The sequence below is a fragment of the Habropoda laboriosa genome, unplaced genomic scaffold (assembly GCF_001263275.1).
Source record: "Habropoda laboriosa isolate 0110345459 unplaced genomic scaffold, ASM126327v1 scaffold67, whole genome shotgun sequence".
Lineage (NCBI taxonomy): Eukaryota > Metazoa > Arthropoda > Insecta > Hymenoptera > Apidae > Habropoda > Habropoda laboriosa.
Genome location: NW_017100242.1, coordinates 4,794,891 through 4,817,880, shown reverse-complemented (window position 1 = coordinate 4,817,880; position 22,990 = coordinate 4,794,891). Strand labels below are relative to the sequence as shown.

The 22,990-nt window shown below is 36.3% G+C and overlaps 3 protein-coding genes across 3 annotated transcripts in view; 2 read left to right on the top strand and 1 right to left on the bottom strand.

Moving 5' to 3' along the window:
- Positions 1-1,346, bottom strand: part of LOC108571942 (antichymotrypsin-2-like) — a 3,296-nt gene extending 1,950 nt beyond the window's left edge. Inside the window, exon 1 of the mRNA XM_017934100.1 lies at positions 1,221-1,346. Within this exon, the coding sequence (XP_017789589.1) occupies positions 1,221-1,346 (126 nt within the window). The remainder of the gene's footprint in view (positions 1-1,220) is intronic.
- A 4,734-nt stretch (positions 1,347-6,080) lies between these two features.
- LOC108571941 (nucleolin-like) lies at positions 6,081-10,369 on the top strand. Its single transcript, XM_017934099.1, has 3 exons — positions 6,081-6,185; positions 7,426-7,735; positions 9,875-10,369. Exons 2-3 carry the CDS (start codon positions 7,430-7,432, stop codon positions 10,367-10,369), a joined length of 801 nt encoding a protein of 266 aa, XP_017789588.1. The 5' UTR covers positions 6,081-6,185; positions 7,426-7,429.
- Positions 10,370-20,872: 10,503 nt separating this feature from the next.
- The window catches only part of LOC108571940, a 4,076-nt gene continuing 1,958 nt past the window's right edge, over positions 20,873-22,990 (top strand). The window contains exons 1-2 of the mRNA XM_017934098.1: positions 20,873-21,154; positions 22,436-22,723. Coding sequence (XP_017789587.1) covers positions 20,873-21,154; positions 22,436-22,723 — 570 coding nt within the window. The remainder of the gene's footprint in view (positions 21,155-22,435; positions 22,724-22,990) is intronic.

Sequence of the window (22,990 nt, the reverse complement as noted above, 5' to 3'; positions counted from 1 at the left end):
AATTATATTATATTACAATGAGAACAAAATGTTTATTCAACCTATAAATCACATATTAATGTTTCAAAAATAAAACATTTAAAAAGATCAATTATTAAATAAAGGATTTTATTATATACGATATGTAATGTTACTGGAATCGAAATAGTGTCTAAAAGAGGTTAAGCATAACGCGTCAAATATCAGAAGAAACTCAACTACCTGCCAAAAACTGAAACAGCTGTTAAATTACAGAAGAGAAACGCAGGACACTGTTTAATTTTAAACGAATTTTAAAAAACAGGCTATTTACTGTTTTTTAATGCATAAACTTTATGCGTTTCAAGTTTAAATAGTTTTATATACTGCCTTCAACGTATGACCACTATCGATATTACGAAGGATACGTAAGCTTATCCTTGAGAATAAATTAGAGATGGTGAATTATTAAATTGGATTAAAATGAATAAATAAAATGTATCAGAGGTAAAAAAAAAAAGCTATAAAGAAATGATATACTTACTATAAAAACACCAATCTATTAGAAATGGTTTAAAAAGGTTTAGTGTTTTTACATTTGTTACGTCACTTTTCCAGGCGTATTATACTGTTTATGCAAAATTATTTTTAGAACTTATAGAATAGATAATACATACAGTAATCATTGGTAGTTGAATGAGTAGAAAAGCAAATTATTAAATTTTTTTATTTTTTTATATTTGCGATATATTTTTTACAATTCATTACCATAAACTATTTTTGTTCGATTAATTGAAATTTTTGACTAATTACTTGAAAACAAATGGCTATGTTTCCAAAACCTTTTAGGATGTTTTTATCGTCGACCTAAGTGATTTAATGCGCGTGAAAAACTAACTCGATCGAGATCTCGAAGTTGTTACCATATCCTGATAAGGTACAAATTATAAAAGTAGACCTTTGACGATATCGAAGTGTATTTTATTAGCCAAATGAATAAATTCAATTTTATATTGCCAATTTAAACTTGTTTAACAACTGTAGAAATTTACCCTAAATATACTTTCTCATAGTTTTTTCTTTACATACACGATTTTTTGCACTTCGAATATTGAGTACCTTGAACTAACCCAGGCCGGTCGTTGTATGAAATTATATAATCGGAGTAAAAATCCTGATAACAAGACACACGCATTCCTGTCTCTGAAATTACACGCGGACTACGAACTTGAATTTTCAGCGCAGCAATTCGGGGGCAGTACGTCCTCGCTCATTCGATGAATAATGAATGATATTCTCGGGGCGAATGACACAGTGAAGAATGCTAGTGTGAACCTTATATTGTGGAACGATTCACGCGTATTAGCTTTTACCGTCTCTGCTCTCATATCTTCTCGATTTTTATATTTATCGTTGCGCTTCTCTCTCTCTCTCTCTCTCTCTCTCTCTCTCTCTCTCTCTCTCTCTCTTTCTCTACCTGTCAATATAATTTTTTCTCTCATTTCTTTCCTCATTCGTATATACTCACGATACTCTATTAGACCTATGTCGATCAGTTGATATGATAGAATGATAATTTACCTAATCATTTATTCGTAATTGATTTACATTTAATAATCATTTACCAGTATGTACCATAATACGATCATAATAACATAGAAGCTTCAAATGTTTGCTCGAACAGCTTTTTCGCAGACAATTTTCACATAACCTCTTCTGTTATGTGAAATTCTGTTTATCCTTCCACGTGTTTTTCTTTTCTCACATCCAGCAATTCCCTTTTCTCCTCGATCCTCCCTCTGTTTCTCCTTTTTACTTTCTCTTTCAATTTTTCATCTCGTCATCGTCTTTCCTGTATCGATCCCTCCTTTGGCTCTTCTCTTTTTCGTTCATTCCGTTCTCCTTTTCTTTTCGTCTTTTTTTCTTCACTCTCGTGATACCATTTCTCTCCTTTTCCCTCTTTATCTTTTTTCTTTCATTCTGGCAGCTATCTGTGACCGTACACACGAAAATATGTTCGTCAGTGGCAGACACACATCCTGATTACTAATTCACGAAGCCGCGGACTACTTGCTTGCTGCGTTGTGACACCAAATCCCATATTCCAGTCGAATGGAGAGTCAAGACGGACACGCTGATCCTTACAAACTCGCTGAGTGCATAAAATCCAAGCCAATTGTACGAACGCTAGGCGGAAACTGGCACGTGAAAATCGACCTTTTTCGATCGTTAGATTTCGTCGTATCGATCGCAGTACTGGAATTCTCCCGGTAAATACGAATTCCATTACAGCGATCGATAACGTTAGAACTCTTTTCGTAGAAATTGCTTCGGTAATTAAACGATGGTATTAATTTCGAATGAAAAGTATCAGACGTTGTATAATTTGAGAAGAAAAGAATGACTTTGAGAACAATTTTTTGCCTATCGTAGCATTTGCTTCTTCGAACCAAATATTGTTTTTCCTATCGTAAAAAATAAGTGAGATATTTAAGATGCTCAAGTTAGATGGGACACTGTATATACAAATTTTAAACTGAAATATAATTTCCTGTACAGAACACATAAATTATTAAATTGTGTGATTCTGATAATTTCTCTGAACGAAGGTTTCTCTCCCCTACTTTCAAAATTAGAGCCAAAAGAAACAGAAATTTTGTCATAGATATAACTATATACACACACACACTCCTTGAGAACTATCATGATCGCATCCTGCGACTAATTTTCAACCATACATCCTCCTTTCTCCATTTTCTTCTACGTCCCTACTTTCGTCGGAATTTTAATTAGAGCCATTCTAATCGATGCTTTTTAACAAGAATTGTAACAGCCGTATTCTGTAAACTATGATGAATATAAAACTTAGAATAGTATGTAATGATAAAGTATGTAGATGATACACTTCTGTGTGTCAGTTAATTAAAATTAGGCAGAGAATTTGAAAAAATTGAAAAGAAGAAATTTAGTTGACGATTTTTCACGAATCGTCTCAATTTCACGAATCATCGATTCATCTTCTCAATTTTTTTCTACTTTCTGCATAATCGTTACTCTTTAGTTTCAAAATGCACGAATTTCAATTAAATCGAATTACTTGAAGAAATTAATAATTGGGAAATACAATAATCAAGTCTTTAAGGAGGATACCAAGAGGCTTTTTTGAAATGAATATTTTCTAGACAGGCATAAATAGTTATAAATAATTCAATTACATAAAATAAACTACGTATTGTATATTTTCATTTCTAATGCATTAGAATGAAATTTAATTACCTAATTCCGTAGGTCAGCGCAAACTTTTTATGAAACATGAGCGTATTTGAAATTTAAATTCAAATAATAATACTAACTATTTTCAGACATTATCACACATGTATAAACAATTATACATTCATATAGATTGCGTCAGTGAAATGTTTATATGCTAATATCTTTAAAACGAGCAGAAATAGAAACTTAAAGCTTTTTACGTTCTATTCAGAAAACAATGAAGTGTTTCTACTTGTTGCAAGTTCATTTTTCAGAACTAGATCAAACTGGAGGAACAAGAATACTGTTTTATGAAAAGAGAACACCTTCATAATGATTGTAATGAAATTGCAGAATAATAGTAGCACCTAAGAATAGTTTCTCTAATACTACTATCTTCTTTATAGACGATACCTTTACAATCGGGGAATAATCATTTAATTATTTGCTCGCATACACTTTAGTCCATTCGACTCAATATTCGTATCACTTTATGCTTCGTATCTCGTGCAATTTTAAATCAACGAAGCAAAGCACTAAGGAAAAAATAAATAAAAAAGAAAACAGAAATCTTTATACCGAAAATGAAAATCCTGAGAAAAATACTAAAAATGAAAATCTCCCTCGCTATTTCAGTACGTTCGGTATTAACAGAAACTTAGAAATACTAATTAGAATATTAATTAACGCGAACCACGGCTAGAACGTGCGTTAATATCTGTGAACAGGTAAAAACTTATGTGATTCGAGAAAATTCGTGTCGGAAACGGATAGAGTAGATTAAATTGAAACTCGTCGAGCAAGCAGCCTTGAAAAAAACCGTGAAATCGTGAAAGGACATGAATGTGTAAACTAGAATGTGTCTGACAAAAATTCTGTGATCGCTCCAAGCGGAATTCTTCATTCTAAACGGAAGCGAGGAGTATGATCTATCAGAAGTTAGACCGACAGAGGAAGCTGCCTGGTATTTACAGTTAGATGATCGCTCTGGCGATCAGGCGTTGCTTTCGCTCCTTGTCGTCCCCAAACGGAATTCCGGATTTTCGTTCGCCTTAAGCCTGTATCATTCGCGAAGAAAGCTCGCATACCATAGCGTACTTTCGATTTAATCAGTTTCAGCGATACCAGGTGGACTTTGGTTAATACATAGATTTGCAACGTACGAAGGCGAGACCTATACAGACAGGTTCCAGGAACAACAATGCTCAGTCCGTTGGAAGTCGAATTTCTGCGATGGAAACAGAATACAAGCTGAGGACCGATACGTAGAGAAAAAATCTCCACTTTTCGATATTCTTTCGGTTTTAGTATCAAAGCACACGTTTGGTGCTTAATTTTTCATAAATAAAACAAATTTGATAAATTTTACTTGACGGAGTTAGTAATTTTCATATTCCTCGATAGAAATGTATCAACCCTTTGCACTCCAGTGGCGCCATTACGGCGACACGCGTAATTACTTTGGAGAACTTTAAAAAGCAACATTCAGGCTTTTCTATATTATTGAAACAGTGGAAATTAAAATGAGAAATAGAATTAAATAAATTCATAAACGATAAACGTTCTTTTCCCAAAATGAAACTTAGGGTTTTCGAAAGTTTCGCTGCAAAAGTATACTGTAGTTGCTGATTAATTCTATCAACAAATGCTTGGAGTACAAAGGGTTAAGTATTACCTTGATAGATATTCAGCTTGAGAAGTGGATGTTGATAATAGATAACAGAAAACTAACGATGTAATTCTTGACTTTAACATCGATGCAGCGTCGATTATATCAAGGAGTTCGAAACACAGAAATTGTGATTGCAATAGAAATAGGTGTAACTTTGGATCAAATATTTTATCGAAACTAAATGACACAGTATTGTTATACAATACGGTGGAAGTGCAGATGCACAATACAATGCACACTACAACAGCACATTACCTGGAAAAATTGCAAAATGCAGCTGTTGTTAAATGTGTTCATGCTTCAGAAATTGATATCGATAAATACTTGACTCTTAGAGATAAGATTAGTTAAGGTATTGTACGCATAACGTGCAACCTCCCTAACGCGTGAATCATTATTGCTTCTTTTTTCGCTCCGGCGAGGGAAAAATAAAAAATAGTTCAGAGCGCGTAAGAAGCTAGATTAGACCTGTAATCCGTCAAATCATTGAAATTCTTATTCTACTAATTTCGTTCAATTAAACATCCTTTATTTCCTCCACTCCTGAATCTCAGTTCTAATACCGTTCTAACAATGGAAGATACTAAACATTCGAGTGATAAAATGAATTTTTATAAATTCAACGTTATTTAACAAATTAACAAATTCAAATTGTTATAAATCAAAGAAGGTACACAATTTACATTACAGGTGAACAACAATTTCAACATCGTTCAAACGTTCCTATTACGAGAATTGTCTACGATCGAGTGTGCCTATCAGCTGCTACCAAAATGGTGGACAAAACACGGTACCGAAACCAGGGAAAACGTAAATACCTACGCGAAACGTCTTTTTCGATAAATCGAAACAAATAATGCTGAAAGAAAAAAACTCCACAGAAAAAGAGAAAAAGAAGAAAGAAACTGAAATTCTGCTCGACTTTTTCGTTCGGACAGGAAACGTTTCCGATGTTCCCGAGCGCGATAAAGTCGGTGCACGCCTCGGCCCCCCTCTCAGGTCCTTTTACTCAAAAGGTACAATGCACGTTCTCAAGAAAGGGAGAAAACGCAACGAGCCACGTGGAGAACACGAAGAAGGTGGAATACACACGATCGGGAAAGAGGACGGTGAACGAGAACGAAGGAGGTGGAGAGGTAAGCTCGGTATAAAAGAGTCGTGGCAAGCCGCCTCGTCTGTTTTAACACTCCCACCGGATCGCTCGGTGGATCACAGAACGATTCGCGTCGTTAATTGACCTAGACACGACTCACTTGATCGTGATCTCGAACAGGAACTTCCGTCGATATAACGAAGAAGAGAGGTGAGTCGAAGGTGAACCTTGCTTCTTCTCGTCTACTTCCACTCGGGCCTCTATCCAACTTCTACTTCACGAGGATAATTCGTGCAGATTCCGTGGACGTTTACGCACAGTGGACACAACGTGACAACCATAATTTCTTCAAACGATCGAGACGGACTCGATTCCATCGATGGATTATACGCACATGCACGGCTGATTAAACGAAAAGAAAGAAAGAAAGAAAGAAACAGTTTCGACGAATCGGTTGAATTTCTCGTTCATGCGGGTCCTTCAGTGATGATACTGTGTGCGACGATAGTGGCCTTAGCTTCTTCTCGTGTGGATTTTTCGTTGTGATGGTTCTTTTCTTTTAATCGAGTATTCTTCGTTGGTTAGACAGAGGTATTCTTAGATTTGTTCTGTTAACGTTTCACAGTTAAACGCGGAGGATTTGGATTTTTAGTTAAACGGAACAGAATTTTGGAGATTGAAAGGTATCTCGTGAGATAGATGACGTTGAACGACAATTTTTGGGTAGATTCTCTGTTTATTTCACTTTTTCCCTGCTTCTTTTTAATGAGAAAAAAAGGAACGTTCGTTTATCTACCGTTAGCCGTGAGAATACGACGGCATGGGAATCCCGATGTCCCTCGTCGAAGGTCACGATAACCCTAGTGTCAAATGAAATGCTCTCGTGGTCCTGGGAAAGTTGCTCTTCTCGCGGTCGCATTGTTCTCTCATTGTTATACCTGAATTAACAATACCTTCTTTATAGATTATTCAACACTACTCGCACATTTTTCCTTCCTTCGATCCGATTAACTGAACATCTTCTTTCGAATTCTTTTTCAAATACAGTTCTCTTCAACTTCCGGAACACAAACTCGTGAAAAAAAAAAAACACAGAATTCTTCTGTAGAAGATTTGCGCAAACAGAGTAAAGTGGGATATCTAGAACACGCTTCATCCAACAAGGATAATTCGCAGTTTGAATATCATTCAAGCGACCTCATTTTTTATCGTATTCGATCCTCGTTTACGAACCAACGAAAGTTTGAAAAATGTGCGATTCACCAACGAGATTTCCTTCGTCGCTTCGTCGTCGTTGAACGCAACCAAAGTTCTTCCTGATTAGAACGATCTATACTTACGAGCACGGTCTAAATCGTTTCCGAGATAAAAGGAAAATCGTCGAGAAACTCCAATTTCTCCTTCGTTCGATCAAACGGATAATGTTGAAAAATTGTACTTTTCTTTGCAGAACCATGAAGTTAGCGATAGCATTGGCAGTGTTGTGCTGCCTGGCAATCGGGACATTCGCATCGCCAGTGCCAAAGATCTCCGAGGAGAAAACGTCGAATCAGAATGTGGTTGCAACCGGAAGACAAGCGGTACAACCACCAGCGGTCAGCGAAGACGACGACGACGACGATGACGATGACGACGACGACGTCGATTTTGATATTACCGGAGACGACGACGACGACGACGACGACGACGACGCCGACGATGATGACGATGACGACGATTCCGATTATCTGGAACGTTTTATCGAAGATATACTAGGTAATGTACCTGTTTTTCATCCTGCTCACGTAGAGAAGTAAGAATCCTTGTCTCCGTGCTGAAGGAATTCGAAATTCCTATCGTCGAAACTATCGGGAGATTGTTTATTCGGATCAGACGAACAGTTTGAAAATTATTGCAAATTGCAAAGGTTGAATATTTAAGAAAGTACCAGTATACGGATACTATCCGTAGTACACCAAATACATATATTAGGTCATCCCATAAATTAGTGCCAAATTTAAAAATTCAGATCAATATTTCCAACGAACCTTCAAATTTGACAAAAAAAAAAACGTAAGTACCTTCTCGTTCCACAAATTTTTCTATTTTTTTTTTTTAGTAATACCATTATGTCATTGCTACAGTATTTCTTTGAATTTTCATCAAATTATTTTTCGCTCTCGGCACGAACTTATGGGACGACCCAATAATAGCAAATGAAGATAAAAAAGTATTCTGTAATATTGAACGTTTAAATTCTGATACTGTTTAAGATTTTTAAAAATTTTTCTTCGATACTTTGTTATTAGAGTTCGATCGTTTCAGCTTAATCGTGGTATTTAAAAATGTTCTCAAGTGTTACTTCAATATTTTCGTTCTTTAAATAGTGTTTTCTCCAATTATTTGAAGAGATCCTTAATTTAGAGACCTAATCGTTATTCAGTTCTTCAACTCGAGCATTCGTAATATCCAAGCTTTCTCTATTTTACACTTCCAATCTCTTTTACACAAACAAGCGAAGAACAACGTGCGTTGATGTTCTCGTTTACATCGTGGGTGTGTAATGAAACGTGAAATTGAAGAATAGGAAAAATGTGCGGTGAATTCTGAATTAATTTTCGCGTTAAAAATTCCCTCGTCCGTTCAACTTTCTTCGTGTATCGTTACGAGTGACACGTCCAAGAGAATTTCGTCGAATCGAAGAATGGCGAGGATCGCGAAGAAACTTTGTCGGCCGTTACACAAACATTACAACCACGGGTTAGCGACATGTTCGGTTAACGACGGAAATTCTGGTGCGTTCACGTAGCTGTAACGGTACAAGATACTTCAAACTCGCCCGAATTAACATAAATCGACGGCGATCCCAGTCCGGAAAGAATTTCTACGCGCTACTTCTGTTACATTGACCCAGATTCGAAAAGATGAACTGTAACTGCCAGCATTTTTCGCGATTAACGCGGTCACTAAAGATGCTAAAACGATCGTTACTATTACCAACCGTGCATCGACTGATTTATTTCCTAATTCTCTATTATTTATCGTTGCGAATTCGCTCCTGAAGATGTTTATTCTCACTATGCTTAAATGTTAATCGAAAATTTCAAATTTGATAGGTATTTATTTTGCGTTAGCATTTCAGAGCTGAACTGAAGAACGTGTTGAAAAATTAGAAGGATAAATCTTGCGAAAGAAAGTGGGGGGAAAAGAATTGAAGAGTAAGAAAGAAGAAATTTGTAATTAAGTATTTCTTCAAACAGATCCTGTTTTTCTTTGTGTAAAGCTTTGAATTTTTATATAAATATTTATTTATACGTGATTTCTAAACAACGTTTTCAGTTTAATTGCTGTTCCTAAATTTATATTTATTAAAGTTCATTTTCCAAATCAGTTATGCGAGAATATTTGCAAACAATTTTTAAGACTGAAACTATAATTAGTTCTTACTAGAAATTGAAGTTTACTTTAGTTTCCTGAAAGTATATACACTTTTTACAGTAGAATTATTCCTTTCAGTTGTGACGTTAAGTTTTTTTTATTAATGCTTTCAAAGCAAAGGGAACAGCGACTCGTTAATCCGACCGATCAATTTTTCTCTCCTTGCAATCCTCTAGAATTATGTCAGTGACTATGAAAACGACTCGTTCAATTATTTCATACTAAATCGATCACCATCTCAATCAGATGCAAGTCTATTTACAGAAAATCTATTCAGACGAGCTTTCATTAACCATGATTATCATTCAATCACCTCCTAAGAATTTCCAAAAAAACTAAGTACCCATCGAGCTTCCATAAATCAACGTCTACAGAACTGATAAAATCTCCTAGTTACCAACAAAATTACCCCCTACCAAACCCGACAAGATCCTACAAAGTTAATTGAAACAAAAAATAATCCTCCGTTAATTACAGGTGAGGAAGACGACGACGACGACGACGACGAGCCGAGCGCGGTGGAACCGGCGGTTCCAGCAGCGGCGCCTCCGGCAGCGTCCGCACTTCCGGCGGCTGTCGAGGCCGACTTGAACTCCGCCGCTCAGGAAGCGGAACAATCCGCCGATTCGGCCGCAGAAACAACGGCCGCCGAGGGTGAAACTACCGGTGTCGAGGAGGACGATGGGAACGCCGTAGGTGATGGCCAGGCGTCTTCCGGCGTTCAGGAATCGGCCATCGAAGGTGCGGAGTCTGTGTCGAATCCTGTTCACGTACCAGCCGTGTCGACGAACGAGGCGGACAACGAGGACGAGGATGACGACGATGACGAGGACGACGTCGATCTGGTTTACACCGAGGACGACGACGACGACGAGGACGAGGACGAGGACGACGACGACGAGGACGACGACGATGTCGACAGCATCGCCGACATTGCTGGCGCCAGGCGAGCACGTGTTTTTCAGTACGGGGCGTAAACACGCGCGTAAATCTCGCACGCGTGCTACATCCCCTTCCCCAAAGGCTGTCGTATAAACAGGGAGGAGGGAAACGAGTGGCAAGTAGCGAACAACCAATTCCTGACAATCATGCGCTCAAATCCTGTATCGATTTGTCCGTGAACAACGGACAGACTGGTATTTCTTTTTTTCTGCCGGTCGTTCGGAGCTTTCGGATTTTAGGCTTTCTTGAGAGACGTCGCGCATGCTAGCTGTTCGTAGTTTCGAGAATGGGGCGTCTTTTGGAGAAATTTCTTTGTATGAAGTGAAGTTTGTTGTTTAGACACTTTTTGACAATGGGCGATATTTTTCAGCGAAATACTTAAATTTCTTCACTTTTTCAACTTTTTCTTCGTTCCAATTTGTACGATGACTGTTATCGTTTAGTAATGATTTTTGGTTAATGTATACGTTTACACTACCGGGCAAAAGTTTGGAATCACTGTGCATTGCAAATTACACGAAAATTTCAAGAATTTTTTAACAAATTTTTTATCGTTCAAAGCAATCGAAATAAAGTAAATTTCTATCGATCTCCGCAACACTAATTCCAAATTTACGAAGAATTATTAGCAAATTCGATATTAGTGTAAATTGGCAAGTGATATACGTCGTTCAAAATAAGAGTAACCTCGCTCTCGGACCGATTTTCGTCCGTTCTGCGCATAGACAGAGAGCGTAGCAGAGGGTAAGACGGAGAAAAACGTAGGTGGTTAAGTGGTGGTTTGGACGTTCTAGTGGTTCCAGCTCTGCCTTAGGCACGTCCCATGCGCGAAGCGAGGTTACTCTCATTTTGAACAGAGTATAGCAAACTTTTAACCGGTAGTATATAGAGCAATGCAAAATTTGTATAAGATCATTTTTTCTCATAGGATACTCGTTGTCCACATAAAAACAATAATCAAAGTAAACAGCTACCTTTCAAAATTTACAATTTCAACGAAAATTTCTTAAAATCAGTTACAAAGCTCATTAATCCAAAGGACTACCAAACAATCGAAACACGTTTCAACAGCAACCATGTAAACGCGCGTAGCCCAATAAAACTATCAAGCATAATTTGCTCACAAACGCCTCTCATCTACGATTCATCTTATCTCGTTCCGTTTGATCGGATTTAAGAATAACCGCATTACAAAATTACACCAATTCTCTAAAAGCTAATTCGGCAAAAACTAACTACTCTCTAACGACCAGTAGAACTTGCGCACTCGTTTGAAAACAAAAAAAAAGCAAAGCTCTGGATCGAGCTCGGTCGCGATTCGAGAAGCTCCTCTATTCACCGGTGCTGTTCGACACAATAACTTCGTTCTTCTTTCAAACGAAACTGTCTATCTCGATACAACCATCGCTTACACTTTGCTTCCAAAAAAAAAAAGAGAAAAAAGCAACAACTAACGCGTCAACGTCGAAGGAGATCTTTGATCGATCGTCCGCAAGCAACGATCGAGAAAGATCTCGCCTTCTTCCTCGACGAGCTACCTACTGCTTCCGATTTGGAAAAAAGTCGCTTGAAATTAAAGAAAAACAAAGTCTAATTGTAGCGGTAGACGTAGTGGTAGAGTGGTAGAACTAGCGATAGTATATTTATTTTATATTTATTAACATAAATACCTCTTCTATCTCGAAGTGATTCGCACGTGGTCGAACAGCATGGCAAATCGATAAGCACGCGTTCTTCGTTGTTCCAACGCGAGCTTGCACGACTTTCGTCCACGGCATCGAGTTAACTGTTAAACGAGCAACACCAAGTGAATTTAGAAGAGGCGAATTGTACATACGTTTTAGCCAAAGCTATTCGAAGATCGTGTAAGCGCCGTTGAATAGTAGGACGAAAGTAACGGAACGAAGAATTCAAAGTACCTTTCGATCTGTACCTGCAGATACTTCTCTTTCTTCTTTTCCTTCTTCCTCTTCTTTTTTTTCTTTTTCACGGTTTACATCTAGCGAAAAAGAAATTATCTTGCGCATGTTTATTTGCAACTTTGCCACACTCACAGTGTGTTTCACGATTCGTGCGATTTCACCTTTCTACGCTTCTTTTCTTATATTTATTTAGAAGAGTAAATTAACAACGCGGCTGTTGTTTCTTGTATTTATTTCAGAGAAGAGTTTGTTACAGCTACTTGCTTGCGACTCTTTTCTCGTATCTCCTTCAACTTCGATTAACATCGGACGAAACGTGGAACATTCTGTGGTGTTGAAGAAGTAATCGTGTAGAGATTAGAGAAATTTTCGATCGTGAAAGATATCTTGTATATTTGGAGCGATGTGAAACGGAGGGAAAAAAAGGTACTTTGGCGACATACGAAAAGATGAGTAGCATATGAAAATGCCTTGGTGACCTCACGTCACGTATTTCCCTTTTCTCCTCGGACCGTTTTATCGACTGATCGTCGAACGAACGAGGAACGAAGAGAGAGATTCCGTGTGTTTTTACGTAAGAATGAGAGAAAGAGAGCCGTCAAGTGAACGATGTCGTTAATTTGCTAGATAAGCAACACCGTAACTAGCCATTTAGATCTTTCAATCGTGCACAATTACTCGATTCTTCAACTTTCTTTCGCATTTCTTCATGCTTACGTTCTTTTCGCTTTACGTTCAAAATTTCGCCCGCAATTGTCTTGTAGTTTAAAAAATTTTCGTTTCTCTTCTTTCCAAAGTGCTTCCTTCTTCGATTGTCTTTATTTCGAGCAATGCGAGAAAAACGAAGGGAAAATATTCGCGAAACGAAATTATGGCTATGAAACGGCGTTGCTTATTGCGCAGGATTGTAACACTTCTGTCTGAAAAGAAGCTTGTACAGAGACATTGTCCGTTCTGGATTGCAAAAATACAGATAATTTATTGTTTTTACAAAAAAAAAAAAAAAATTGTGTCTTCCCTTTTTATTTCTATCACCATCGTCCGTTGTTCGAACCGGTTTCCATGTATTTGTCCAGTCACGCGTGATCCAGAGGATAACTTCTCTTTTCCTTTTTTCCTTGATCACGAAGGAAAAACGAGAAGAAAATCGAACGATATTCATTTTCCCATCGCGATGCACGGCTTTCATATAGCATTGGATCGTCTAAAGCTACTTTCTTCATTTAATGCGTGATGTGTTGTCACTTAGCTTTTTCAACCCTTCGCAGCAATTATCTTCTCTGTCTTTCACCGTAATATCAAATTGCTTCGAGGAAGTTGCGCGTTTTTATTCTTTTTTTCTTTACACCGTAATCGATCTTTTTTCAAGTTTTTTTTTTTGGATATCTTGAAAGTATCAAGGTACTCGTAGTTAATTGATAAAATATAATTTTAGTATGTTATTAAATACTTTTTTTTTAATTATTCAAATGAAAACAAGCTGCACAATATACAGGAAGAAAAGAATGGAGTTTGATTTTTATTTTACTATCTTTTGTAATTATTATTATTCAGAAATTTCCAGGCATAAAATAGCTGAAAAATTTTTGGTAATACCTATTACTATTGAATAATGTAATAGAAAAACAGAACTAAACCTCTAAACCGGAAGTGCCCTTTCAAAAATTCATAATTCGATCAATTATTGCCAGTGAAAAAAATAAATACAAGATTACTTTCAAAGATCACTCCAACGATACAAAGTAATCATTAAGATGGCTCTTTCTGAATTGTGCAACATTCTAATAATTCTTCTAACACCTGTAAATTCAAAAGTATATAACAACTTGAAAAAAGTTTAGTTCGAAATTTTCAGATGCAATTTAATTGCTAAATGTTATCAAGACGTGAATTACTCGATTTACGACAGATGTTGAATTAATTGGTTCAAAGGGTTGAATGATCGTTGCCGACAGAGCTTTTCCTTTTACTAAGGGATCTTTTTCGCTTGTCTTGTCACTCGTTCGTAGAAGTAGTACTGTAGCCCTTGCTTGAAAATTTTTTGCCTTATCCTTGACACCTATATGCACGTGTTTGGTGAACGGTTTTACGACACTATGACGACAATCACGTACATTATACTGGACGGTAGCACATCACTGTGGGCCTGCACACAAATTTCACGCCTTTTGTAGATGATAGACGCACAGTAGTTGCATAGTAGTACTAGCGAAGCAACGCACAGTATTGTAGAATGAAAAATTATGCCATCAATGTGCATAACAACATCGATAACGCAAACGCTGAACAAGCGTTGACTGTTTTTAGTAGCACGTGAGACTAGTGGTACTAACAAACTTTGGACACGTTAGACTGTTTCCATAATTATTTACTTATAGTATTTAGTTAAAAATGATTTTTTTTTTTTTAAGGGATAAGTAGAGTTGCTCGATACTTCTTAAGTTTTCGAGAAACTTAAGAAATTTAAAAGAAAGACTGCTGTGTTTCTTAAAAATTAACTAATTCTTCAATAATTCTTTAATAATTATTAGCTTTCTTCTGCATATAAATTAATAACGATATAATTTTCCTTAGTTTTACGAAGGAAACTACTCCCCATTTGGTGAAATTTTCACCTGTTAATAATTTCTGTATAATAATTTAAAAAATGTTCCAATGTTTAAAGAAATACTGTTTCTCGTTTAAAGAAGCAGTTTGGTAGTAAAGAAGCATAGGTGAAAAATAATTCGCATCGAAAGAAGGTACGCGGCCAATGGTAGATAAGAGACACCTAAAGATTTGAAAGCATAAGAACGAAAAAAAAAAAAAGAGCTTCAACATTAGAAACTACAATTATCCTTCTTAATGCTCTCTAAACTTCAGTCTTCGTAAAATGAAAATTCATATTGAACTGCTCCAGTTTATTTACTTCAGCTGTTTTATTCATTAGTTGACTATAAACATTAAACACCGAAGAAAAGTTACACTTAAATAATTCCAACTATGTTCACGAACTACTTCCTGCAAGAATACATTTCTCGTATTACATTAAGCAGTCCTCATTCTACTTGTCGTTCGCTACTTACGAAAGCTGCAAACCACATGTTCCATAAAAAAACACCGAATTCGTTTAAAATTATACAAGTTCTCGTTCGTGATCACTCTCAAGTGTAACAAAATAAACAACGCTCATTTTTTATAATTTAAAAATCGTTCAGATTAGAAAATGCCCCGTTTAACTCGAGTACGAAACAAATACTTAAAAAATTTATAAATAAAAATCGAACTTAAAACTTAACACTTACGAGGAACTTCTTGAAGAAGAAAATTTTTCGTTTTTAAATAAACAAATCGTAAGATTGTTTTCTGGTTCCGAGAAACCAATGTCGTTGCCCTTTTTCATAAAACCACGCACACTTTTATCGTTACTCTCGATACGTGCTGTTTCAAACAGCACTACATACCTTTATCACTGTTATCAACAGACGGTTTCACAGTTTCACTTCGTATCTCCGCGTTCCGTGATCTCATTTTTTCTAATTAATATCGCAAATAACGCACTCCTGACAGTTTCCAATAAATTACACTGCTCCAAGATTAGCAACAAGTATACACTTGAAACAGAGACGTGTTTACGAAAGCCAATGTTTTGATACAGGGCGGTGCAAAAGTCCCTAACACTTTTATGTTTCTTGTAAATTGGAGGGTGAAAAATTGAAACGTAAAACTGAAGATTTACGCAGTGTTAATAATTCGTATAAAAATCCAATTCACTAAAGAAAAAAGAGTAATCATATTTTTAATTCAATTGTGCGATAAATATCATTAATGAGAAAATGATACAACCTGATGTTGCTACCTGCCTTCGGTGCTTCCCCTTCGTTCGGCATATTTAATAACTATCTACACTACCGGCAAAAAGTTTGGAATCACTGTGCATTGCAATTTACACAAAAATTTCCGGAAAAAATTCAGCAGCTTTTAGAATTTTTTATCACTCAAATCAATCGATATGAGATAAATTAATAAATGTAGAGTTGAGATAAACTTCAAGTCTATGAAAAATTAGTAGCAGATGATGAAAACTGGAAGATGATTCTAAACTTTTGGCCGGTAGTGTATGTAACTAAACTCCTTAATAACTTGAACACGAACACCTCTTAACATTTATTGACAATCGTACAAGTATCTCAGTCAGTCTAGGTTAAGACAGAGACTGTTGAATCAATATTCCCCGGTCGGTAAGGTCGGACCGTCTTTTTACCAATTCCGGAGCGAACACCAGTAGATCATGAGTACATACACGGTGCTCGCAACAATATCATTAACCAGAAAATGATACGTATAATATAGAATTATCAAAAATTTGTTTTGCATATTCTTATGTATTAAAGAGGTGATTTAAAAATCGTAATACGGAAGTTAAATTGGACGAATAAGCAGGAAGAAAAATTTTAACCCAAGGGTAAATTGGTACCGTTCGAGCCCTTCGTTTACCAGACTTACCAACTATGGCCACTACTCCAAGGACTTGCTTGATTTGGCGGCTCATTTCAAAATTAGCCACGCTCCCTAATCGACGAAATTCAATCTTTATTGTTAAATATCTTATAAACTATTGAAAGTCTACACCTAAAATTGAACCTGGTCGTATAACTTTCCATTCTCTGTTAACCTGCAAAGTTTCATCAAAATCCGCGAGTTACACTTCAGGGATTCCCCTTTTAAATGTTTCCCACGTTTTCCATAACTCGTCGCAAAATTTCAATAGCTATCTTCGACAGTATCAAGCATTTTTACGCCACTCTGTATTTCGATAGCTCATCGACAATCTTCAAGGAATCCCCGAAAAACCTAACCCCATTGACCACTTTTACCGAAGCGAATAAAAAACTTGTTTCGTAAAAAAGTAAAATTAACGCAATCGAAGGAGCAACGCACCAAAAATTTGAAAGCTTGAAAATGTTCAGAGTATCTCCGAATATCGTTCCAACAGAATCGCGTAGATACTAATTACACTAAACGAGGCGTGTCGAAAGAGGCATGTTCAATACCCAATCGAGTTTCGCCGAGGGAAGGATCGTTTAATTGAAGAGAAATAGGCGCGAGACGAAACGAAACGAAACGAACGGCACGCACGAACGCATCGGAACTTTTAATTAGATGGCCACTCGGGGCCAATTAACTTTCTACAGGACTCCGCGAGAGGTCAGATCGAATAAAAGTGTGACTGGGTTGAAATTTTTTCTTGGCTTTCACCAGGCACTCGGTCCAAAACAGAATGAGGCCGCTGACCCGGAGAGTAAAGCGTAAACGTAAGTAAGTACGTGGCGATACGAAAGAAGTTCTTTCGTCCACGACCCTGACCCACACCCAAAGTCACGGCTGGCACCCGTCCTCGATCGTAAGGCCCCCACGTAATTGCATTTTCCCTATCCGGAGGCTCGATTATCGAGTGCTCGGTCACGGACTTCCTTTTTAGCGTGCAATTTTTCTTCGAATTTTTACTCGAGGTGAATCTAATTAGAGCGAGCTTCATTTTCAAGCTTTCGAATTTTTCAACGATGATCGATGATTTTTTTCAAGTTTTCCAAGTGATTTGCGCGAAACAGAAATTTATGGGTAGCATGTTCTTTCTTTAGTCGATCAAAATTTCCATTTTGAATTTCTTCGTTGCTGCAACGCAGCTTTGGGATATTCGTTACGAACGTTTTTATAGTTTCTGTAGATTTGTATGGAATGTAAATTGACAAAGGTACTTTCTTTTATTTACCGAATGGTAACTTAGTAATTTTGGCCAAATTTTGGCCCATATTAATATTAATAATTTCAAATCCCATTTTCTTTCCATAAATCACGAAACTAGTAACTCCAACGATCGATAAAATTTCTATATGAAAAAACTATCTATTCCCTTAAAATCTTCGAAACGACACCAAACTATCAAATTCTTGCGAAGCATTGACAATCTTGTATTTCCATTGAGCACGAATTCCCTTGGAAAAAAAAAGAAAAAGAAAAAAGATTCATCGGCGTGGCCCCACTTTGAACGCGTCGATCCCGATCGATCGGAGGAAAGTGGCTGAAATAGGATCAACGACCGGGGAGAGTTTTTAGGTAGACACGAGGAAGCTTGCCCATACGTGCGCATACCTTGGCTAGATAGGTCTGTAGGTGAGTAGGAAGCAGGTCGTGACCCAGATCGAAGACCAGTTTGACTGCGCCGAAGGATTCCGATATACCGTTAACATTGTCGCTCTTTCTTACGAACTTAATTCATCGAGGTCGGTACACGGAAGTTTTGCGTGTCGATTCATCGCATAGCTTAACGCTAGTCACACTGGATTGTACAGACCTGTACCATCGGTGACTTGAATAATTCGATGCTCGAGCATTAACCCCTTCACGCTCATATTTTTCTCAACTTGATGCACCGAATAAGATCGGTCTTACTTTTTCTTCTTCTTCTTTTTCATTATTTCCTGGGTGTGTACGAATGAATTTCTCGTTATTCGAGCCACTCAGAAGACGAAATGATCAACTCCGCTTTTAGAAATTCTTCCAATTTTAGGATCAAAGCACGTGCTCGATGCTTGACTCTTGATAAAGAAAAAAAATTTAGTAAATTTAATTTTGCGGAGTCAGTCACTTTGGCTCCCTAGTGGCTCGTTTGTTAAGTCCATGCAGAAGTTACTACAGTACTTTTTTGAAGAATGTGCATTTAGTTTTTATTTTTTTTAATATCTACAACTATTTGTGACAAGAATACTGATAATGGGATATTAATGTTATATACCAACTGTGAAAATTTAAACGAGGAAGCACACAGTGCTACTCAGTGCCATTGATTTATAAGCGATGGAAACCTTTGCACAGATTTAATATAATGCTGTAACTTGCGTCTTTTTTATCATAGTAGAAATGATAACGTAATATGGAAAGTGAGAGATGTGAAGCGACGAACAGATAATTAAAAAGTAAAACAATAAAATCGATAAAGGTTATTAATTGGAATCGTATGTAAGAATCAAAAAAAGATAGAAGATACAAGCACGTTTCGATATTGATTATATCACAAGTACTTCAGACGCACGTTTTGATATAAACGCAGATAGAGACGGTATCTAATCTTCGAGAAGATACAACTAAAATAGAACACCTTTTTTCATTTTGTTTCTTATATCTCTACGTGTATAAAATAGAAATAACGCTGTTGTTTAAAACTATTTTCTGAACAATACCGTACGAAGAATATAATTACAAAGAGTATAAATATAAAATTTCGAATGATTTCGATAATTTTTCATTGTACATTCGTCTGTACAATAATTATTAATGTCACTTCCATTCATGAATGGGAGTATGTAACTTAAAATCTTTAAATAACAAACATCTTTACAGATTATTTTATTCAGTTACAAATTCATCGATAAATTTGCAAGCTGCATGACTACTACAGTAATTTCCATTTTTAATAAATAATCTCCTATTGGACATTGTTCTATTTCACAACTTGCTTATAGCAATGCACAATCTGTCTTTATTCGTAAACAAAAGTAAACCCTTTTTTAATTCATGGATTTTCTTCTGAACGTTGAGCGATGCACAAAATTCGTTACGAACGAAATACTTTTGAACGAAACATTCATTACATCCATCCTGGACGTTAAAAAATTCGAAATTCGCAATTACATGCTATTTAAAATAACATTAGATTATTCCTCAAATTTCGAATTCGTCAACTTCTTAAAAAATTGAAAATACATGTTTCTCTTCCTATTCGATACCAACGTCGACTTCAGTCAACAACCACTGGACACGCATTAATCTAGCCCACTATCTACTTTAATTCGCAGACAATAAACGTTTTGACGTTCTTCGAGCATTTTTTTTATCCAGACATCTTCAATAGTCCAATTCTTCTTTTTAAATAAATAAAACTGTTTCGCGCGAAAATATCCACGATTCCCACGTGGCTGCCGCATTTCCCTCAAAACTTCATTCTAGAAAACCTGTCACTGACATTGGTCTGCTGTAAGATTACACGTCATTGAAAAGTGGCCAGTCTGAGAATCGCGGTCAAGGACACTATTAGGATGTTTTCTAGGTCAGACGCCCCTTTCTTATTCATTGCCCTAAATTCATGGCAAAGATTTCGTGGAGAACACGTGCTCGACGTACCCTTGCATACTAATGACAAACGTAAACTTCGTATGTACTGTGAGGCATTTAAAAAAACAATTGAAATACCTAACAACTTGAAACATTCTTTTTATTCAGAATCATCGAAGCTCTGTTGTATCTAAAATTTTGTACCGAAAGTTTGTTTAATTATTCTGATAAAAAATTCCCCTTCTTTTCTAAAATTTTAACATCGAACATGTAATCTGAAAACCCCATTCAAAGTTTATCTAATTATTCCAATAAAAATTACTCTTTTTTTTTTTTTAATTTTAATATGAAGAACTCATTGAGCCTTCAAATATTTTTCTATCGTACAAACAATATTATAATACGACGAAAATATTCTATTTTAGTGGAGATGTTTCGACGCAACAAATGTTTCTACACTCTATTATTTAACGATACAAAAATTGGGCATATAAATGAACGTGATAATTGTAAATTTCAGGCATGATGCAGTCGGACGCGAGCAACGACGTTTCGGCCATTTACGTGGCGAAGTACAATCGATTCGTGGACAATATTTTAGGAAGAATCAATAAGATCCTGCGTAGCAATTACGACCCCGTGACGGTGAAACTTACCAATCCGAATGCAAAATCGAAGTTGAACAAGCAGAAAAGCAAGAACAAAACGAAAAAGAATGGCAACAAGAACGGGACGAAGAAAAGCACTTTAGGAGCTACTGTTGCACCAACAGAGAAAACAACTGAGGAAATCCCCGAGCACACGCAGGTACGTGATACAGTATCGATGAAAAATTTTTACAAGATACTAGATTGCTACGGTAAATTAGGCAATAAGCAATTTAGAAATCTTTGGGTCATCGATAAAATCATATTAATAACAAAAATCAAATTGGGTCATTTTTGACCTTTGACTTTTTTTTGGGCCAAAAAAGGCCCAAAGACCCTAAGTGTATAGTCAAATGGAAGAACACACTATGTAGGGTTAATGCTTCTTCCAATTTTCTTCCCATTTGAGTCTTTTTTGACTCAAAAATGGTCAAAGGTCAAAAAATACCCCAAAACCTTACGTGTGACAATTTTTATTACCAACAAACCATTTGAACCTAGACAATAAACATTTAATATAACGCTAAGGGAACTTAAACGAACAAACTCGATAACAAGAGAAGTTATTGAAAAAAATAAAAAGGCGGTGGGTCGAAAAAGAGTTGTTCTTTCGTTTCGCTTCTATTTTGTCTCTTTGTATACCATTTCAGTGCTATCTGAAACTGCGTCATGACTTTATTAAGAAACTAATAATTTCTTCGTAGAATTTGCAAGTTTAAAGTGTACTTCTGCTTTGATCGTTCGAACGAACTTCTAGAAAATCATGGAAAATCTGGAAAACATCACTGTGTCCGTAATCAACATCGAGAAAGAAGCAGATACGACCGCCGCATCTGAATTTGCGAGCAGATCGAACGTGGAAAGTATTACAAAGTCTACCGCCAGCCGACCGGCTAGTTCAAATAACAAGAAATCAAATAAAAATCGTACTGGAACGAAGAACAAAATAAAAAACCAAACCAACAGCAGTAACAAAAATAAGGTAATGATTATTCGTTGACATCACTGTCAATTTAATGAATCAGAAACGTAATCAGAAATAACTCGATGATTCAGCGAATATCGGAACACTGTTCTTTAATTAATATTGCCTTACAGTGAGATCTGTCTGTTTATACGCGCAGTATGCACAACTGATCTAACAAGTTGTTTAATAACCTTCTGTTTTGAAAAGTATTATTTCTGTTACATTTTACAAAATACCTTTTCTTTCTGTATACGAGGCAACTTCGTTTGTAGTATTTTTTACTCGTGTCGATAATTTAAAATTCATGGAAAATAAATGCATTCGATAAAGGCGAAAGAAAGAAGATTCAACTTTGAAAATTAGAAAATTAAAAAATTAGAAAATTTTCTTTGAAAAAAAGAGAGAAAAAAGTTTGTTAAGAGAAGTAAACGTGAAAGTTAAAAATAAATAAGCATTTCTTACTTGTTTCGCAAGCTGAGAAAGAGCAAACCAAAGGCACGAGCTACACTTTACGGACTTGCAAGCCTTCAGAGATCAGGGGACGTGTCGGTGAACATGATGAGCGACCACACTATGATCAAAACGAAATTCACCCTTGGTCCTCTGATACTGAAGGTGGAGAAGGAATTCGGCAGAGCTGCAAAGAAGGAATTGAGAAGCGCGACCGCAACCACCGCCGAAATGTCGGGAAAATTGAGCCTTCGTGTTCTTCACGGCGGTGTTGCTACCCTCAATTCTATTCGAGTTCTGCAACCTAAACAAGTAAGTTCGTAATTAATAATTTACAAATTTTTCATTTCTATAAAATTAATTTTTGGGTTCTTTCTTACTTGAAACCATTAGATGGTATACAGATATGTATGTACATACTTTAGAGAAGGTTTTAATAAACGTGCATTTAAAAACTAAATAATACAATAAAATTTCAATTACTTGAATTAATTGGAAAATTTAAAGATCATACTTTAAAACAGAAGAAAGAAAATTCTCTTTAAAAACTACGTCTCTTAAATATGTAATTAAAAATCA

Bases quoted from the DNA above. Each gene is read 5' to 3' on its own strand.
- LOC108571941 (XM_017934099.1), top strand. From the start codon at position 7,430: ATGAAGTTAGCGATAGCATTGGCAGTGTTGTGCTGCCTGGCAATCGGG. The intron at 7,736-9,874 runs GTACCTGTTTTT...ATTACAGGTGAG, and splicing joins TCGAAGATATACTAGGTAAT to GAAGACGACGACGACGACGA.